Source organism: Rhinopithecus roxellana, chromosome 2 (assembly GCF_007565055.1).
Source record: "Rhinopithecus roxellana isolate Shanxi Qingling chromosome 2, ASM756505v1, whole genome shotgun sequence".
NCBI lineage: Eukaryota > Metazoa > Chordata > Mammalia > Primates > Cercopithecidae > Rhinopithecus > Rhinopithecus roxellana.
Window position 1 is genome coordinate 18,479,987 of NC_044550.1, and position 20,824 is coordinate 18,500,810.

Sequence of the window (20,824 nt, forward strand, 5' to 3'; positions counted from 1 at the left end):
TAAAAGATATGAACCATTAAAGATACAAGGGGAAAAAAGACAATAAATAAAATGAGGACTTTAGGATGATAGCCTATTTTTAAGTCCTAATAGCCATGGTAAGTATAAATTAGAAATCATTAACTATAAGAATCTCAACTAGCCCCAATTGATTTAACAGTGTGCATAGGCGTTTAAAAAATGTATCCACAAAGATGACAACAGCTCCAAGTATCTTTCTGCTTTGCTAATCAACTTGCATATTAAATATTATGTTTTTAAATGATATCTACTAGGATTTAGACAAAGATTTTAAAAAATGCTTGGATGTAAACTTCTCAAAAAATGAATCAGAGCTTCAATACTGACTTTTTCCAAAGACAAGGATGTTTACATATTTTAATTTCTTAAAATGTCAGTTATGCAACAATCTCCTAATACTCCAGAGGAGTTTTAATGACTATAAGAGTTACCTTGCCAATACACAAGATCAGGATGAGACACTACCCAGGCTTTTAATACACGCCTAAATTTTGCATGACCTTCTGGTGATGATAACAGTTCATCGTACTGATGACAGCGAGGAATATCCACTTCAATCTGTTAAAATAGCAAAATAATAAGGTGACACAGTAATTGTGTAATCAGCAATAAACCCTTAATCTTTATTCATTAAATAAGGAAAAGGAGAAGCCATAATACGAATTTCAAAACAGACCAACTTCTTAAGTGCCTAATTTTTTGAATTTTTTAATTGATCTTATGGAAACACTAAAGAAGTTGTATGTATACTTAAACAGAAGAATCAGACCATTTCTTTTGAAAGGTATGTGTTAATATACTTTTCAAAAATACTTTCCTTTATAGTCTGGTCCAAATGAAGGGCAAATTTTTCAGATGAAGAACTATAGTATTTTTAACAAGGTAACTTGACCTAAAGTCCTTTAAGGTATTGTTCTAAGTTATAAGCATAAGAGTTATGGTTTCTCTAACAATGTATGTATGCAGCAGTGTGTCTGTATTCATGAGAGAAAGAGGCTTTCTTCAGGCTCCTTCCTAAAATTTAAATATTTGACAGAATTATCTTAGGTTGCTTAAGAAAACCTAAATCATACTTGTCTATCTGTAGGAATTGGAGTGTCTTTATCAATTGCATCGTACTTGGCATGAATAGCTCCCTGCAAAAAATAAAAGAAGATACATTAATTTATCATATCCTTAATACAACTAGTAATATAGAAAAATCTATTTTTTACAAATATCTACCTTTGGAAACCTACCTAACTACAGATAAGCACATTCAAACCCAGTGTAGAACTCATCTTAAGAGAAATTTTCTGTGTCTTTGACAATCTATGACGAAAGTCTCTGATAAGTCACAATTTGCCATTCTGCTGAGGCAAACTCTTGAATTATAAATACCACAACATGAACGCTGTGGATTAATTATTTAGCTAGTAAGTATGTTTGGCTGACCTCCCAGCCCCTACAACATAACACAACCTTGTTATGTTATGTCTATAATTACATGATAGAATCATTAGGGCCTAGAGAGGTCATTTACATTTTTCAGTTACACACTGTTAAAAATTAAAAATAACTGAATAAATGACTACAAATTTTGGTCATGTTCTATAGGACCAAGCATGAAAAAAATATTATTATTCTGGCTTATCTTCATGGTAGAGAAAAAGCCAGGAAGTAGGGTTCAAACTCCGATATCTGCTATATCAACTTCTTTGAGACATTCATTTAATGAGAGTTGGAAAACCTGATACCTGAAGTCCTCTTGGACTTTAGCATTATATTGTTCTATAAGTCTAATGATTACTGTATGATATTGAACCACTGGCATTCTTGTAACCAACCAAACTCAAAGGTATTTGCAGACTCTTATCAAGGGAATCAGGCATGAAGAAAGGAAATTCTTCAAACAGAGAATTGAAAAGGATTAAAAACAGTTGAGGATTTTAAAAAATATTTTTCTTAGAGACAGGATTGAGTTCTATCACCCAGGGTAGAGTGCAATGGCATAATCAAGGTTCACTGAAGCCTCGAACTCCTGGGCTCAAGTAACCCTCCTGCCTCAGCTTTCCAAGAAGCTGGGACCACAGGCATGTGCCACCATTCCTGACTGGAATTCTTTAAAAAGCAAGGATAATTATCTATAAGAGAATATAACACGACAAGATGACAAAGAAATTGACAAGAAATGAAAAAATCTGGCTAGAATTTGGCCCATTATCATGATTGATGTCATCGGAGTTCTCTGTTAGTATTGCAGACCACCACAATTTGTGACACCGCTCCCTTCCTCACAACCACAGAGAAAGTGTTACAGAAGACATGGGAGCTATTTCTCTTGGTAGCACATTCTAGGTGGAACAGGTGTGCCAAAAGCCACTAAATTATGTTAGTGATTTTGACATGTCAGATTAGATTGAAAGATTTCTCCAAATTTAGAACCATTTATAAACAGATAATCACATTCTATAATAAGCATACTTCATAAGCAAGACTATCCATCTGTAACTGACATATATTCTTAAAATATTCCTTGGTAATAATCAAAACATTTTCTGTGACCACCATTAAATGAAATATTAAATAGTATAATCTAATAAACCCCTAATTATATTTTTCTTTTCTATTGTTTTCCTATGTTCCTTCCACTTAAAATTGCCAAATATTCCAATGCTTATATTTTACTATATAATTTTCTAGTAACTGGAAAAATACATATTTGGAAAGCACTCTCCTTCTTCATCCTTTCTTAGCATAATTAATCAGCTTCTAACCTTTTCTTTATTCCTTACCTCAACTCCCAGAAGAGCAGCCCAGGTTAAACCTCTCATAAGAGGAGGAATGTCAACTCTTGCTTCCTTCCAGATTTGATTTTTTTTATATGGATAAGCCTATATCAAAAAAGAAATAAAAACGCCTCAAATTACCTAGTGCCATCTTTTAGTCTAGACAGTTCTGAATATACCTGTGATAAAACTTAAGTGACTTGCAATAAATTTCAAAGTACATGCAATTATTGTGTCTGGTGTTATTAATACATATAAATAAGCAATAGAATGAATCCCTAACACCTTGCAAAACTTATATTATATAATTAAGAAGAGGAGCTGATTCTACCTGTTTTTAAATCCTTCCTCTCTATTTGATGCTCTGGGGGAATTTAAAATGAGTCATTTTAAATGCAGGATAATAGTACCAGCTTCATACGGGTTAAATAAGATAATGCAGGTAAAGCACTCTGTTAAAAACGTGGTGACAGAGAAGTGTTCAATCACTATAAGCTACTATTATGGGTACTTCTGCATTTTGCATATAAATTTGTACTTTTATAAATTCGTGTCTTAGGAGAAATTTCTAGAAGAGTATTAATAGGACAAAGGACACAGATGTCAAGGTTCTTGATATATGCATTCAAATTGTTTTACAAAATGTTTCAGTACATTCACATTTATTCCAACAGAATGAGAGTTCCAATATCATTGCATCTGTGCTCACTTTGCTAATGCGGTATGGAAAATCACTCCGATTTTAATTTGTATTTTTTTTTTCATTCCTAGTGAAGATGAATAATTTGAAAAGATTTACTAGTTGTATTTATATTATGTACTCTATCCATTTCTCTGTTTCAATATTGATGTTTTTCCTGTTGACTTTTAAGTCTTCTTTTAAAAAATAAGGACATTAAAGACACAACATACCAGAATCTCTGGAACACATTTAAAGCAGTGTGTAGAGGGAAATTTATAGCACTAAATGCCCACAAGAGAAAGCTGGAAAGATCTAAAATTGACACTCTAACATCACAATTGAAAGAACTACAGAAGCAAGAGCAAACACATTCAAAAGCTAGCAGAAGGCAAGAAATAACTAAGATCAGAGTAGAACTGAAGGAGATACAGACACAAAAATCCCTCCAAAAAAATCAATGAATCCAGGAGCTGGTTTTTTGAAAAGATCAACAAAATTGATAGACCACTAGCAAGACTAATAAAGAAGAAAAGAGAGAAGAATCAAATAGACGCAATAAAAAATGATAAAGGGGATATCACCACCGACCCCACAGAAATACAAACTACCATCAGAGAATACTATAAACACCTCTACGCAAATCAACTAGAAAATCTAGAAGAAATGGATAATTTCCTGGACACTTACACTCTCCCAAGACTAAACCAGGAAGAAGTTGAATCCCTAAATAGACCAATAGCAGGCTCTGAAATTGAGGCAATAATTAATAGACTACCAACCAATAAAAGTCCAGGACCAGATGCATTCACAGCCGAATTCTACCAGAGGTACAAGGAGGAGCTGGTACCATTCCTTCTGAAACTATTCCAATCAATAGAAAAAGAGGGAATCCTCCCTAACTCATTTTATGAGGCCAACATCATCCTCATACCAAAGCCTGGCAGAGACACAACAAAAAAAAAAGAGAATTTTAGACCAATATCCCTGATGAACATCGATGCAAAAATCCTCAATAAAATACTGGCAAACCGAAACCAGCAGCACATCAAAAAGCTTATCCACCATGATCAAGTGGGCTTCATCCCTGGGATGCAAGGCTGGTTCAACATACGCAAATCAATAAACGTAATCCAGCATATAAACAGAACCAAAGACAAAAGCCACATGATTATCTCAATAGAGGCAGAAAAGGCCTTTGACAAAATTCCACAGCCCTTCAGGCTAAAAACTCTCAATAAATTCAGTATTGATGGAACGTATCTCAAAATAACAAGAGCTATTTATGACAAACCCACAGCCAATATCATACTGAATGGGCAAAAACTGGAAGCATTCCCTTTGAAAACTGGCACAAGACAGGGATGCCCTCTCTCACCACTCCTATTCAACACAGTGTTGGAAGTTCTGGGTAGGGAAATCAGGCAAGAGAAAGAAATAAAGGGTATCCAGTTAGGAAAAGAAGAAGTCAAATTGTCCCTGTTTGCAGATGACATGATTGTATATTTAGAAAATCCCATCGTCTCAGCCCAAAATCTCCTTAAGCTGATAAGCAACTTCAGCAAAGTCTCAGGATATAAAATTAATGTGCAAAAATCACAAGCATTCTTATACACCAGTAACAGACAAACAGCCAAATCATGAATGAACTTCCATTCACAATTACCTCAAAGAGAATAAAACACCTAGGAATCCAACTTACAAGGGATGTAAAGGACCTCTTCAAGGAGAACTACAAACCACTGCTCAGTGAAATAAAAGAGGACACAAACAAATGGAAGAACGTACCATGCTCATGGATAGGAAGAATCAATATCATGAAAATGGCCATACTGCCCAAGGTAATTTATAGATTCAATGCCATCCCCATCAAGCTACCAATGAGTTTCTTCACAGAATTGGAAAAAACTGCTTTAAAGTTCATATGGAATCAAAAAAGAACCCGCATTGCCAAGGCAATCCTAACTCAAAAGAACAAAGCTGGAGGCATCACGCTACCCGACTTCAAACTCTACTACAAGGCTTCAGTAACCAAAACAGCATGGTACTGGTACCAAAACAGAGGAGATATAGACGAATGGAATAGAACAGAGTCCTCAGAAATAACACCACACACTTACAGCCATCTGATCTTTGACAAACCTGAGAGAAACAAGAAATGGGGAAAGGATTCCCTATTTAATAAATGGTGCTGGGAAAATTGGCTAGCCATAAGTAGAAAGCTGAAACTGGATCCTTTCCTTACTCCTTATACGAAAATTAATTCAAGATGGATTAGAGACTTAAATGTTAGACCTAAAGCCATAAAAACCCTAGAAGAAAACCTAGGTAATACCATTCAGGACATAGGCATGGGCAAGGACTTCATGTCTAAAACACCAAAAGCAACGGCAACAAAAGCCAAAATTGACAAATGGGATCTAATTAAACTAAAGAGCTTCTGGACAGCAAAAGAAACTACCATCAGAGTGAACAGGCAACCTACAGAATGGGAGAAAATTTTTGCAATCTACTCATCTGACAAAGGGCTAATATCCAGAACCTACAAAGAACTCCAACAAATTTACAAGTAAAAAACAAACAACCTCATCAAAAAGTGGGCAAGGTATACAAACTGACATTTCTCAAAAGAAAACATGCATACAGCCAACAGACACATGAAAAAATGCTCGTCATCACTGGCCATCAGAGAAATGCAAATCAAAACCATAATGAGATACCATCTCACACCAGTTAGAATGGCAATCATTAAAAAGTCAGAAAACAACAGGTGCTGGAGAGGATGTGGAGAAATAGGAACACTTTTACACTGCTGGTGGGACTGTAAACTAGTTCAACCATTATGGAAAACAGTATGGCGATTCCTCAAGGATCTAGAACTAGATGTACCATATGACCCAGCCATCCCATTACTGGATATATACCCAAAGGATTATAAATCATGCTGCTATAAAAACACATGTACACATATGTTCATTGCGGCACTATTCGCAATAGCAAAGACTTGGAATCAACCCAAATGTCCATCAGTGACAGACTGGATTAAGAAATTGTGGCACATATACACCATGGAATACTATGCAGCCATAAAAAAGGATGAGTTTGTATCCTTTGTAGGGACATGGATGCAGCTGGAAACCATCATTCTCAGCAAACTATCGCAAGAACAGAAAACCAAACGCCGCATGTTCTAACTCATAGGTGGGAACTGAACAATGAGATCACTTGGACTCGGGAAGGGGAACATCACACACCGGGCCCTATTATGGGGAGGCGGGAGGGGGGAGGGGGGAGGGATTGCACTGGGAGTTATACCGGATGTAAAGGACGAGTTGATGGGTGCTGACGAGTTGATGGGTGTAGCACACCAACATGGCACAAGTATACATATGTAACAAACCTGCACGTTATGCACACGTACCCTAGAACTTAAAGTATAATAATAATAAAATAAAAAAAAGGACATTAATCCTTTGTCTAACATGATTTTGCATATATTACCACACTTTGTTTGTACTTTCTAATTTTACCTATTAAGAACATGTATCATTTTTAAAATTAAAGAAAGCTAACCAGACAAGATAGGTCATAAAAATTAATCTTCTTATTACTCAAGATTCCCTAAGAATTATCGAAAAAATTAAAAAAAAGAACTCCATATGGGCTATTGTTAACACTTTATACTTTAGAATCCATACCTTTAGCAGCCTGTCAAAGAGAATAATTCTATTTAGCTGGTACTCTGTGTCCTTCTCTCTGATGATTAAAGGGAGAGTGGCAGCTGCAGACAACTCATTATTGCTGTTTGAATGAGGTAAATTAGACTGGCTGTAAAAGAGAACAAAAGCAATAAAAAAAAAAAATGGACAAAAATTACAACATTTTCTTTTTTCTTCCTAACTCTACCGACAGTGATTTCAGAAAAAGCACAAAATTTTAATAAACCAAAATATCAGGTTATTATTTTCTATTTAGGAAACACATTTCAAAGAAAATGTATAAAATTCTTATAAATCTAATATAAATAGAAAGAAAAATAAACGTAAAATGAGACTATATATACTCACTCATCTTCAAGTAGTGGGTAAAATGCTTCTCCACCAACATCTTTCAATCTCTGTGTATTTAAAGACAATATTTATGTATAAACATATTGGGCAGAAACCTTGATCTGTGTTTTAAAAGACAAGTAACACAACAACTATGAATTTATAAAGGGACCTAGAAAAGTATAAAATAGAATCTAAAAATCAGTTCTTATAAACATGCAAGCATACAATGCCTCTACTGATTAAGGTTTGGCTGTGAAAAACAACTTCTCTTTTCTTTTTCTTATCTATAGGTATCACGCATAAATGTTAGACACCTATCATGATATATTTTCCAAACACAACTCAGAATTACTAGCACTAGTATAAAACTTAATGAATGGGAAAAATTTTAAGTTATATGAAGAAAGATGATTAAAAAGAGGTACTATATAGCAATGTACATATTAAAAGAACAACTTAGATTTATTTTTGCTTTGGCATAATACAAGCTAAGTCAAAAAGAAAAGTGCTAGAAAAAGGATTCCAAAACATTTCTCACATCATACTTTGAACATGTATGACTCAAATAGCTAATAAATCAATGGACAGAGTTTACTTAATGATTTGTTTTACAAAGTCATTTTAATAGTTGTTCCAAATAACAACCCTGACAGGATTACAGGTATTCTTCAAAATCAGAAGCAGGAAGGCAGTAGTAAAGTAAAATGTTAATCACATTCTAAGCAAGGTGATTAAAGTTAATGCCATCTTGCCCACTGCTCTGCTGTTCAACTTCCAACTTGAAGGCAGAATGTCTGCTCCTATGGGATTGACATAGAAGTTCAAGCTGTGTGTGTAGCAAGCACTGATCTTCTGTTGATCAGTCATTGTGCACCCATGTGAGTTATTCCCAGAATTGTTAAAGCTGAAGAAAAATCTTTTACTCAACATTAAGAATTCAGCAAACACTGAATTTACACCTGGTTCTCCTCTAAAAATTAATGTGCTATACGCTTATCCTATTTTAATAAACCTTTAGGTATATCTTTCATATATTAAAATTTTAAGTAAAGAAATTAATTTTTCCCAAGTGTTACTGCATTATTAATACACATATCTTGTTATTAAAGATTAGTTTTCAGTATCCTGAATGTCATTGATTTTATCTAGTAAGTATTTTGTCTGTCTTTTCTAAATAAAAATTTTGCACATTAGGAATTTTAAAAGGTGAACGAAAACACTAAAGATAAAAATTATTTGGTTTCCATATCATTTTAAGAATCAGCAAATTAATATTTCTTAATAACTACAGAAGAAAAGTATTTTAAATTTCACAAGTAGAACTGTAAAGGAATTGAGATATTTAGACCTGAATCCTACATTCATTTAACTTGGATTATATTTAAATTGAAGAAACAAATAAAGAGCAAAACAAAATCAGCTGAAATCATATATTCTGGATGTAATTTATTGTTTGCTGCATGGTATTGTTACTTATTTTGTTACTTTCCACATCCTTTCTTTCAAAGAGATTATAAATTCAGAGTATTGAGTAGTAATAATAATATATTTTAATTTTCTGTTGATGGCATTATGGCAGACAAGGGATTCTAATACTGTCCTACTACATAACATGTAAAATATTAAATGGTTAGCTAAGCTTTAAAACATCAGGAAAATGCTGTGATAACAGATATAAAACCAGGCCTAGAGAGAAAGGAGTTAATAACTGTGGTCTAGAGATTTAGACCATAATGGGATAAAGGTTTGGGAACCTGCATAACAGACCTTCAGAATGGAGAAGACCCTTCTAAAGCCACGTAAATAAAAACTAGGGGAATTGCTAGCTTAGACAGAAAACAAGGATAGGTACCTATTTTAGCTTTGCCTATGAATGGTTAAAAACAAAAAGGCTGGGACTTCCACTTTCTTATACAAAATATAAACAGCTTAGAAGGCATCATTCTTCCTCTAACAAGAAAAATGCTGAACAAACTGAAAATCAAGAACTTGTCTCACATCTATCAGAATCAGAGCACTGTGATGTCCTAAAAACTGGAGGGACCCTCGAATACGTGGAATGACAGCTTACCAGGAACAGAGCCACTGCTGGAGCCTGTTAAGATCAATTAAAAGGTAATTATCTAATACTTGCAGGCTGAGCACAGACTAATATGAGAGAGAAAAACTTCTGCAGGCCCAGCCTTAGGGAGGCCTTCCTTGCTTCCATGAGATTAACCTCCACAGGTCCCACTAGGTTCCCAGGGTGAAAATCTGAGAAAAATACCCTTGAACTCCTGCAGGGGGAGGTGGAAAGTAATCAATCCGAAATATAGCCAGAGTACTCTGTTTTCCTTAAGAGAGGTCTGCCTTAAAGAGAAACTCTTCTGCCAGGTCCTAACTAACTTGGGTTTTGCAGAAATCTAGCCAACTTGGGAGGGAAATATTCAACTCCAGTCCACTCCAGTCTTTGATGTAGGCGAAAAGAAATACCTGACTCCAGTCCCTCTAGCTTTCCTGTCTCAGGTTGGGGCAGAGGAGTGGGAGAAGCTGAGAAACCTTGTGAAGGTCACAGCCCAGGTACACAGGCTCACTAAAATCTGGGACTTAATCATAAGATTATAAAATACTTCTCCCCTGTACTTTACTACAATATTAATAGGGCTTCTATATAATAAGAGGATTCACTCCTTCATTCAGTTATCATATAGGAAGAAAACATATATCAAATGAAGAGAAGTACAATGGAGGAAAAAAGCAAAACAGGATAAAGAATACAAGGGATAGGTGTGGCATTGCTATTTGATAAAGGATGGCCAAGAAAAGCCCACCAATAGGTAACGGTTCAGCAGAGAATGGAAAGAAAGGAAATGGAAGCAGCGCAAGAGTGTTAGAGGCACTGGGAAGAGCAAGTTTAAAGGTTTTGAAACATATAACTTTAGAAAATGATTTAAAAACAAAATAAACAACCTGAGTAAACTTATAACCATTAAGCAGACTAAAGTAATGATTACACCCAGATAGGGATAAGGAGCTAACTCCTTACAATATTGTTTTCGGTTTTAAAGCTAACTTACAATATGGTTTTAAAGCTAACTCCCATGAAACATTCAAGAAATAGATATATGTAATCATATAAAGTCTTTCAGAGAATAAAAAAAAAAAAGGCAATACTCTCCTATTTATCTTATGAGACTAGTACACCCCTGATACCAAACTAGCATGTTGCAGTAAAAGAAAAGAAACTCACAGGCCCATCTCAAATAGAAACAGAAATGTAAACATTCTAAACAAAATATTAGAAAAATCGAAACACAAATGTATAAAAGAGGAAAAATGAAATCATGATCTGATTGGGTTTATCCCAGAAATATAAATATGGCTCAACATTGAAAAACCCCATCAATATAATTAAATCCATTAACATAATACATAAAAAAACTATATGACCATCCCAAAAGATACAGTAAAAACACTCAGTGAAATTCAACACCCATTCATAACAAAACTTATAACTAAGAATAGATGTCTATAGCTCAGTGCAACAAATATCACACTTAATTATGAAATATAAAAAGCAACCTTTTAAAACCAGAAATGAGACAGGAATGCCCACTATTTGTTTCTATTCAATAGTGTTATAGAGGCTCAGCAAAAATAATGATAAAAGATGAAGTGAGTGAAGTGAATTAAGGTAGTGTTTCTTCCTTCATTTCCAAGAAAACCACAGAGACTCTATAGAGTCCTATTCTTATTTAGAAAAGAATAGGTTCAGCAACGTTGCCTGACACAAAATCCACATAAAAAAATCAATTGTGTTACTAATCATGCACAAAATAGTAGTTGAAATGGTATTTAAAAAAATATTACTGATGCATTTTTTAAAATAATCTACTGGTATACTTAAGATTTGGTACATTTTACTATATGAAAAAATATTATTGATGTGTATTTTAAACTCATCTACTGGTATACTTAAGATTTGTACATTTTACTACATGAAAATTTTGCCTAGAAAAGAACCATAAACAAATCTCAAACTCTAATGTGTAAGCTGAATTGTAGTAATGTCTTCATTTTACTTTGAAATGCAAGAACAAAAAATATGATGGATTGATGAATGACTAGAAAGATAGACAGACATGTGGTAAAGCATGTAAAATGTTAATTATAGAATCTAGGTCACAGATTAGCAAACTGTTTCTATGCAGGAACATATAACAAATATTTTTAGCTTTGTGGGCCATGTAGTCTCTATTGCAATTACTCAATTTTGCCATTGTAGAACAAAACAGCTATACATAGTAGGTCAATTAATACGTGTAACTTGATTTTGCTAATAGACCATACCAAATGGTTGATCTAGGTGGTAACTTGTTCACTGTAAATGCTTTTCAACTTTTCTGTTTAAAAATTTTTATTAAAAAATGTTGGAAAAAATCATACTCATACATATATATACACACATACACACACACACACACATATATATATATATATTCTATTTACAAGAGTAACAATAAATTACCTTAGGAATAAATCTGATAACTGATATACAGACATAAAAAAGAAAATTGTTATATAAAATAGGACAAATAAATGACATATTTATTTAGGCATGTTCAAGAAATAAAACCCTACATTTTAAATACATCAATTCTCTACAAATTAACCTATAAATTCAATGCAATGTCAATCAAAACCCTGTAATTTTTTATGAAGGTCTTTATGAGGATAATAAAAATCAGCTAGTAGAGAAAGATGTTAAAGAGCTCCTACTCCATTTTGAGGACAAAAAAACTGAACGTCTTCCTTTGCTAGATATCAATAGTTCACATAAAACTATAGATTAAGGCAATGTGGTATTTGCTAAAATTAGAAACACAAGCCAACAAATTAGAATACCAAGGCCCAGAGACATATCCATGCACATAGAAAAAGTTGGTATTGCACATCAAAAAAGTGAAGAGAAAACTATTCAATATATGGTACTGACACAAGGGGTATTTTTTAATCAATGAAATACGATATTGGATACCTTCCTTACAATGTAATCTAAAATAAATTCTAGGTGGATTAAAGAACTAAATGGGAAACAATTATTTAAAACTTTTAAAAAGAAATATATAAAAACATTATAAAATATATGTATAACCTTGCTATTACTTTAAATAAGTTACAAGAAAAAATATATCAAAATACATTTGACTATAAAAGAAAATACTGATAAAAATTTAGAATTCTATTCAATAAAATAATCAAAAGTTGAAGGAAAAGCTACAGATGAGAATATATTTCCATGACATACAGCTCACAAAGATACGCTATCAGGGATATAGTTCTAAAACTCCTCAAATCAATAAGAAATCACTCAAAAGAAAAACTGACAAGAGATATGAACTAGTAATGCATAAAGAGGTAGGCGAAGTGATAAAATATATGAAAAGACTTACAACTGCACTATAATCACGAAATTAAAAATTAGTGTTACAGCAAAATACTTTTCCATATCATTAGATTAACAATTTTTTAAAATTTGATAAAAGAAAGTGTTACCAGGTAAATAAAGAAATGAGAACAGTTACCCAATGATGGCGAAAAGATAAACTGATAAAATCATTTTTGTGAACACTCAGGTAATAAAGCTGAAGTTGTAGGATGCAATTCTACTCTGGGGCACATATTTTACAGAAGCTCTCCCATATTTTGTGAAATCAAGGAGGCATACACAATATCTTGTGTATCTGTAAGGTTTTAATTAAAGAAAAAATACTAAAGCAGAACTGTCAAAATATCATTCTTACATTTCTTAGCTGGCATAACGATAATGTCACAGTGGTATCATCTAAAAGTGAGCTTCTATCTCGACCTTGTCCAAAGCTTTCACCATCTTCAAAGAGAAAACTGAAAAGAAATTTTAAAAAATAATATGTACACAAAATCCAGTTTATTGTTTCTTCTAGAAAGTAAAGTTTATTCTAAGTCATCAATCCCTTCATTAAAAAAGAACTAAACTTTAGACTGGATGTTTAATAAAACAATGTATTGAGATTTCTTCAAACAAGTCTCATTTTTAAGTAACTCTTGAGTTGGTATGAATATAAGAAAATTTCAGAAAAACAAAAGTGTCATTTACAACCCTTTGTTCATGCAGTTTCAATGCTAACAGTACTCTCCTGACATTAGCCCAGTGTTTTCCCAAGAAACTTTATACGAGTGGAAAAAGATAAAGGGAAGAAGAAAGAAAAAGCATATTGGATAGCAACCTCATAGAAGAAAGGATATTAAATAATAAATGAATAAAATTTGTTTACAATTTCAATAAATTACTTTTAAGAATCTATATACCCTTTAAACCATTTCTTCTTACAATTTCCATAATCTTACCTCTTACTGTCTACTTAATTCAATGCATGAGTGGTATACTCAAAGTTAACATTTAAAAATCAGATTAAAAGAGAAAAAAATATAAACTAGTCAATCCAAACAATACAAAAGTTTAGAAAGAAAAAAGTGATGAGCAGATTACTTCTACAGTTGCCTACAGTGATCAAACGTAAGTCTTGAAATCTAAAAATTAAAATTTTATTTTATTTTATTTTGAGACAGGGTCTCTCATTTGCTCAGGCTAAAGTGCAGTAGCATGATCTCGGCTCACTGCAGCCTCAACTTCCCTGGGCTCAGGTGATTCTCCCACCTGCAGCTGCCTGAGTAGCTCGAACTACAGGCACACAACACCACGCCCAGCTAATTTTTTTTCTTTGTAGAGGTAGGGTTTTGCCATGTTGCCCAGGCTGATCTCAAACTCCTAGGCTCACGCAATCCACCTGCCTTGCCTCTCAAAGCCTAAAATTAAAAATTTAAAGTATTAGCAGAAGCTCAAGAAATTTAGGTTCATATTTTTATGAACAAACATGAATAGCAATGTTAATGACAATCTTAGCCCCAAGGTTGTAGAGGTATTTAACTTGCAGTCTAACTTATAGCATGATTATCTTCTTATACAGTTTTGCAGATTTTTTTGCAACACACTAGCACAGTAATGATCTCTAGGACATGCAGTGAGACCACACAGTTCATTTATATTTTCAAGTATATTTGCAAAAAGAATATAGTTGTTTTTAGTAGGCAAACTAATTAACTCTCTTAAATATTATATTGTGACTTGTGTATTTTTCATTAACATCAATTATTACAAGATATTCCATAATATTTTCACTTCCAATAGGTCACAAAGCAAATTACAGATCAAAGACAAGTGATGGGAACTGCAATTAGAACCTCTGGCCAATCAAACAAGGTGTTGATTTCAACTGCTTCCAATAATCACTTAGTTGGGACGTCTACCAAAAAAAAATTTAAAAACAACCAATTTTCTTTTTTATTATTACCATATAAGTATAATTATTACCATGTATTTATTTATTTAAATTTCCAAGAGAAGTTTCTTTCCTTACTTGGGGAGTGTGCAGATAGGTGGTTTGGATCGAATGATCTCCTTGTTGACAAGCTCTTTCTCCAAGTCACCTCCAGCCAAACACCAAAGGTAATAAACTTCTTCAATAGATCTTTCTGACAGGTAATCATTATTTATATCTATTAAAAGCAAATTTAAGGAATCATTGTATTATATTTTCTACCTTTATTAAAAGTCAACAGGCAGTAATAGCTGCCATTCTAAAAAAAAATAAATAAATAAACACTGAAGAACAGACTTCCAGTTTCTAGTTAGTAGTAAGGAGGCTGAAATTTGCTACTCCATCCTAACAACAAATAGAAAGCTGAACAGACTGAAAAATCAACCATTCTTGGATCTGTAAGAGAGGTGAGGACATAGGGCAAACTTCTGTCCCCAGGACTGGAGACAGACAGCAGAATACAGGGAGTTGCAGCATTCTGGAACAGACATTCATGAGTAGTGCCTCAGGAACCAGTGCCCAGTTTGGAAAACCTAAACTGTAATTGACAAATTATTGGAGCTCAGTGTGGACAACTCTGAGAGTCAAAAACTCCAGGGGGAACCAGTCATAAGGGATACCCGCACACTTTTGTAAAGTTTGGAGATTGACACGGTTCTCACAGTAAATATTAGAGGAAAATACCCTTATGTTTCCAGCAGTGGCAGAGGAAATGGAACCATTCTGAAATACGATGAGCACTGTTCTTAACAAGGTCAGCCTTCAGGATAAACCGGTTAGTCAGAGCCTAACTGACCTGGAGAGGGGAAATACCAAAGTGCAGCCAGCTCTAGCCTTCTATGTGGTGGTTAAGGTGTGGGGAACAGAAGCATTCTGTAGTTAAGTCCTACGATTAGGTCTCAATCTTTAAGTGAGCCAGTGACTCTAGACAAAGTGTTGTCTTGCCCTTAAGGAGTGGCTAGAACGAGCTGGACCTTGGTGTTTCCCTTCTCCTACCTGGAGGTATGCCATGACTGGCAGATTCTGATTTAATTTTTGTAATAATTTGAATGCTCCTAGCTGAAAATAATATACTACTAAAAGTGGCTTATATAATAAAGACATTTATTCATCTCTCCTAATAAAATCATAGGTATAGGAGGGGCCTACGCTTATCAAAATTCTAGACCATTTCCTGCATTAAGAAGAGAAGGAAGTGGTAAACCTATGCTGCAGTACTTTCTTGACAAGAAAATTTGTTTTTTCCCTACAAGTAGCCCTTATGCCCAGCACTTTCATTTAGATCCAATTAGCCAACTCTAGTTCACAAGCTTACTGCCCATAGAAAAAAACACCTGGAATTTTCACCCTTTATAATGAATACATAGTATTGGAAATTTTACACTCTATATTGAAAAAGGAGTAAGGGTAGAAAATAGCACATGGGGAGGCAACCAACACAAATTGTTCCTTCCCTCCTATCTCAAGGCAATGGCTGGCTGCCTTTTCTGAAGTCTTCCTTGATGTCCCAGGCAGAAATACACAATTAGGTGCTCCTGCTATGCTGCCATTGTGCTATATTCATATTGACCTTCATTTATAATAGTGATTGTATAACTAAATGTCTGTCTGCCTTCCCATTTGGCATGAATGTTACTTAAAGATACAGTATGTGGGCCGGGCGTGGTGGTTTAAGACTGTAATCCCAGCACTTTGGGAGGCTGAGATGGGCGGATCACGAGGTCAGGATATCGAGACCATCCTGGCTAACCTGGTGAAACCCCATCTCTACTAAAAAATACAAAAAAAACCTAGTCAGGCGAGGTGGCGGGCGCCTGTAGTCCCAGCTACTTGGGAGGCTGAGGCAGGAGAATGGCGTAAACCCGGGAGGTGGAGCTTGCAGTCAGCTGAGATCCGGCCACTGCACTCCAGCCTGGGCGACAGAGCCAGACTCCGTCTCAAAACAAACAAACAAACAAACAAAAAAAGATACAGTATGTGACACATACCAGGAACTCAATAAATGTTTAATTGAATGAATGTTTAGTAACCATTTTCTGCCATGACTTAAGTCATAAAAACTTTTCAGAATAAAGGTAACTTACTCGTGTCACTAAACCTTACGTTCCAAGAGCTGTAATCTTCACACAAGAATTGAAAGTCTAAAAGCTGATATTCTCTTCAACATGCAGAACATAATGGTATGTAATTCTTATCAATAATATTATTTTTAGAGATCAGTTATAAATAAATTATATAGAATATCAGTAACTTAAATATAAAGGATAAACTGTTAGCTCAAATGTGTGTGTGTTTATGTGTATTCTAGCCACTCCTTAAGGGCAAGGAAGCACTTGTCTAAAGGCTAGAAGCACAGGCTCACTTAAAGATTCAGAACTAATCACAGGATTGACTATAGAATGCTTCTGTTAACTTTAACCACCACACAGAAGGCTAGAGCTAGCTGCAATTTGCTATTTCCCCTCACCAGTTCAGTTAGGATCTGATAATTATCCAAGCAAGTTAGGCTCTGATATTATCCAAGCAAGTTAGGCTCTGAATAACTATATATATATATATTTGTGTGTGTGTGTGTGTGTGTGTGTGTATATACTTTGTTTTTTTTTGTTGTTTTGTTGTTGTTGTTTTTTTTTTTTTTTTTTTTTTTGTAGAGACAGGATATCTCTGCGTTGACCAGGCTGGTCTCAAATGCCTAGCCTCAAGCAATCCTCCCTCTTTGACCTCCCAAAGTGCTGGGATTACAGGCATGAGCCACCGCACCCAGTCAGTCATATTTTAATCACTTCCAGAATTGTCTCTTAGTTCCCATGATTCCACTAATATATATTGTTGATAAATTCAAAACTGAAAGTAGGATAAGGAAACTTCCTTTAAAAACAAGGCTCATATTATTTTCTATGCTTTAATTTATCATTACCTTTATACAACTGACTGATATCCTCAGGCAGAGTTAAATCAGCACATCTCAGAGAAGATGAAAACAGACTGGTAGGTTTCATAAACAGGGTATATAAAGGTGACACCTCACTGAACACTTTGTCCTTCATTAATTCATTTGGGGTTGGCCTTGAGAACATTTAAAATACAGAGCATGAATGAAACTCATAAAAAATTTCCTAAAATAATGGCATGCATTCAAGAGACTGGTTGAAAGTCTTAAACACCTCATTAGCACAGAAAATAATACAGCTCTCCTTTGCAGAGTCTAGATGCATACTTTTATATTACAATCAAATAACTGAGTAAATACTGATTTTTTTTTTACTTATGTTGTACTTTACCTCATGATGTATCAAAAATATCATTCCATAAAAGCTTTTGCATTGTTTACTTTTAGCCTGACTAGCACTCACCTGCTTTACTGAATATCTTAATTAAATAATAAATATGCAAACTATTATAATAATACCTTTTGGCTTTTCTTCCTGTCCCTTAATGTGGTACATCCACACAAAACTACTATTTCTCTCTAACATGTTTTGATAAAGTTGTTTTTCTAAAGATAAATTTGTATACACTATTTTCAAACATTATATACTAAAGGAGTTTAGGAATAGTTGTATGACTAGTAGTGACATCATCAAGTCAAAGTCAATTAATGAAATTTCTAAGAAATCCTTTTTGATTATCAACAACTGTTAGTTTATCACACCACTTACCCAAGTTCACTGCTATAACACATATTGATAACAAACTTTTATTCTCATTTCACTGATGTTATTATTGGGTCTAGGAATACCTACATTCCACAGTCTTAGTTGATATTCTACTTAAAAGCTTGGAAATGTACTAGTAACTTCTTTAGTATATGTCAGTTTTCTGACCATGGTTTAACTTTAATTACTTTTTCAATTATTCACAAAAAATGAAAGCTTACATCATTCATGGTTATGATACTGATGTCAATTATATACTACTACATACATACATTATCTTTATTTAATCCATTATATTAAAACAAATACGAAAAAAATCAATTGCTTATGTGTAAAGGATCTCAATGTAATCCCAATCTCTAAATAGTATCAACCTCTTGGAAGGATGGAAGGTGAGGCACTTCTTTAAAAGATCTATCACAGTTTCAGGAAGCTCCTGGTAAATAAAGAGAGAAAATAATTAATTAAAATGATCAATTTTAGAAATATACTTTATTCAAACGTTTGCTAAGCTAGAAGGTTTTGATGTGTTAAAAGTTTTTATTTGTACTTTATACAAATTTTGTCACTGTGAAAAAGCAAATACTTAAAGAGAAATAAGCATTGCTTTAAAATAGCTTCCAAGTGGATCCCAAGTGCGTAAAATAAATTTTCATGAACAGATTGCTATGATTTGAATGTGTCCCCTCCAAAGTTCAGGCTTTATGAACTTTGAAATGTAATGGCCAATGTGATGATATTAAGAGGTGAGGCCTTTAAGAAGTGATTAGGTCATAAGGGCTCTTCCCCTGGTGAATGGCATTAAGAGGCTTATAAAGGTGAGACTTCACATAGCAATTGCCTAGCTTGCCCTTCCATCTTGTGAGGACAGTGTTTCTCTCTCAGAAGACTGCAGCCCTCACCAGACAACCAAACGTACTGGTGCCTTGAACTTGGACTTCCTAGTTTCAATAACTGTAGAAAAATAAATTTTTGTCTTTATAAGTTACCCAATATCAGGTTTTTTTAATAGTAGCACAAATGGACTAAGACCCAGATTAATGACAAACCTTTATAATGTCCAAACAACCATGCTCTTCAGCCAGAACTATTAAAGTGTCATCTACACAGTCTATAAAACAGAAAAACTATATGAATAAATGCTACTTTTCTAATCTATCCAACAAATCAGAAAATAAACTGATCAAAAATGTTTTAATGCAGTAGTGCAGTTTTAGAACTTAAAATACTGAAAATTTTATCATTTTGTTAAATTTTTTTTACACGTTTTGATAAAAATGAAAAGCTTCAGACAAATACTGATTGAATAACTGACACTGAAAGATATCAGTTTAAATAGTTTGATAAAGGAGCAATTCCTTTATAAGGAAGGTAAAGATACTCTAGCTCTCTCTGTCTCTCTCTAAATATATACATGCAGACACACATAGTTGACCCTTGAACAACATGGGTTTAAACTGCATAGGGCCACTTATCTGTGGATTGTTTCCAACCAAACATGGGTTGAAAATACAGTATTTGTGGATGCGAAATCTGCATGTATGGAGGCCTGACTTTTCATACACACGGGTTCTGTGGGGCCGACTGTGGAACTTCAGGACACATGGATTTTGGTACATGTGGGGGTGCTAGAACCAATCCTCTTCAAGAAATGACTGTACAAAAACAGCGCTTTTTAAGAAGGCTTTGTAGATTTGTTTTTATGATTACAGGACTAATTTGTTTTTATTATACATAATTTGGAAAATGTACTTACATTTATTTGGGAATTTAAAGTATAAGTTTAGATTACAGACCATATTTAAGAATCTCCAAGGTTTCTTAATAGCTATAGTATCAACCTTTGTAATTAAATGTGGTAAATCTGGTAAAACTTTTGCAAGTTTATTTATAACTCATTATTATTTAATGTTTACTAACACTTTTCCGTACATATTCTTATTTGTAAATCTTTTTAACTTGGATACTAATCTGTCACTCTTTTGCATAAAGTGTTCTATCACTGTTTTTCTCTCCTTAATTACCAAACGTGCTTAATTAATTCCACTCTAAAGTAGATAACATAAATTTTTATTAATTTGAATTATACATGTTTGGATCCACACACACGAAAATTCGTATGAACCTTTTATATGGAAAAAATCAATATTCTTCTTGAGTTGTTATTTGTACATGATTCATCGAATAGAAAGATAGCCCAAAAGTTAAGATACATTGTCTGAAGGTAAACTGCTACAGAAATACAATTTTA

At 33.8% G+C, this 20,824-nt stretch overlaps 1 protein-coding gene across 1 annotated transcript in view; it reads right to left on the minus strand.

Annotated features, from left to right (window-relative positions):
• TBCK (TBC1 domain containing kinase) overlaps positions 1 to 20,824 on the minus strand; it is a 258,415-nt gene that overhangs the window by 174,798 nt on the left and 62,793 nt on the right. The window contains exons 8-17 of the mRNA XM_030915419.1: positions 19,623 to 19,684; positions 18,948 to 19,009; positions 17,835 to 17,983; positions 14,957 to 15,095; positions 13,304 to 13,403; positions 7,536 to 7,585; positions 7,167 to 7,296; positions 2,796 to 2,894; positions 1,095 to 1,157; positions 453 to 579 (exon numbers count right to left, since the gene is read on the minus strand). Coding sequence (XP_030771279.1) covers positions 453 to 579; positions 1,095 to 1,157; positions 2,796 to 2,894; positions 7,167 to 7,296; positions 7,536 to 7,585; positions 13,304 to 13,403; positions 14,957 to 15,095; positions 17,835 to 17,983; positions 18,948 to 19,009; positions 19,623 to 19,684 — 981 coding nt within the window. The remainder of the gene's footprint in view (positions 1 to 452; positions 580 to 1,094; positions 1,158 to 2,795; positions 2,895 to 7,166; positions 7,297 to 7,535; positions 7,586 to 13,303; positions 13,404 to 14,956; positions 15,096 to 17,834; positions 17,984 to 18,947; positions 19,010 to 19,622; positions 19,685 to 20,824) is intronic.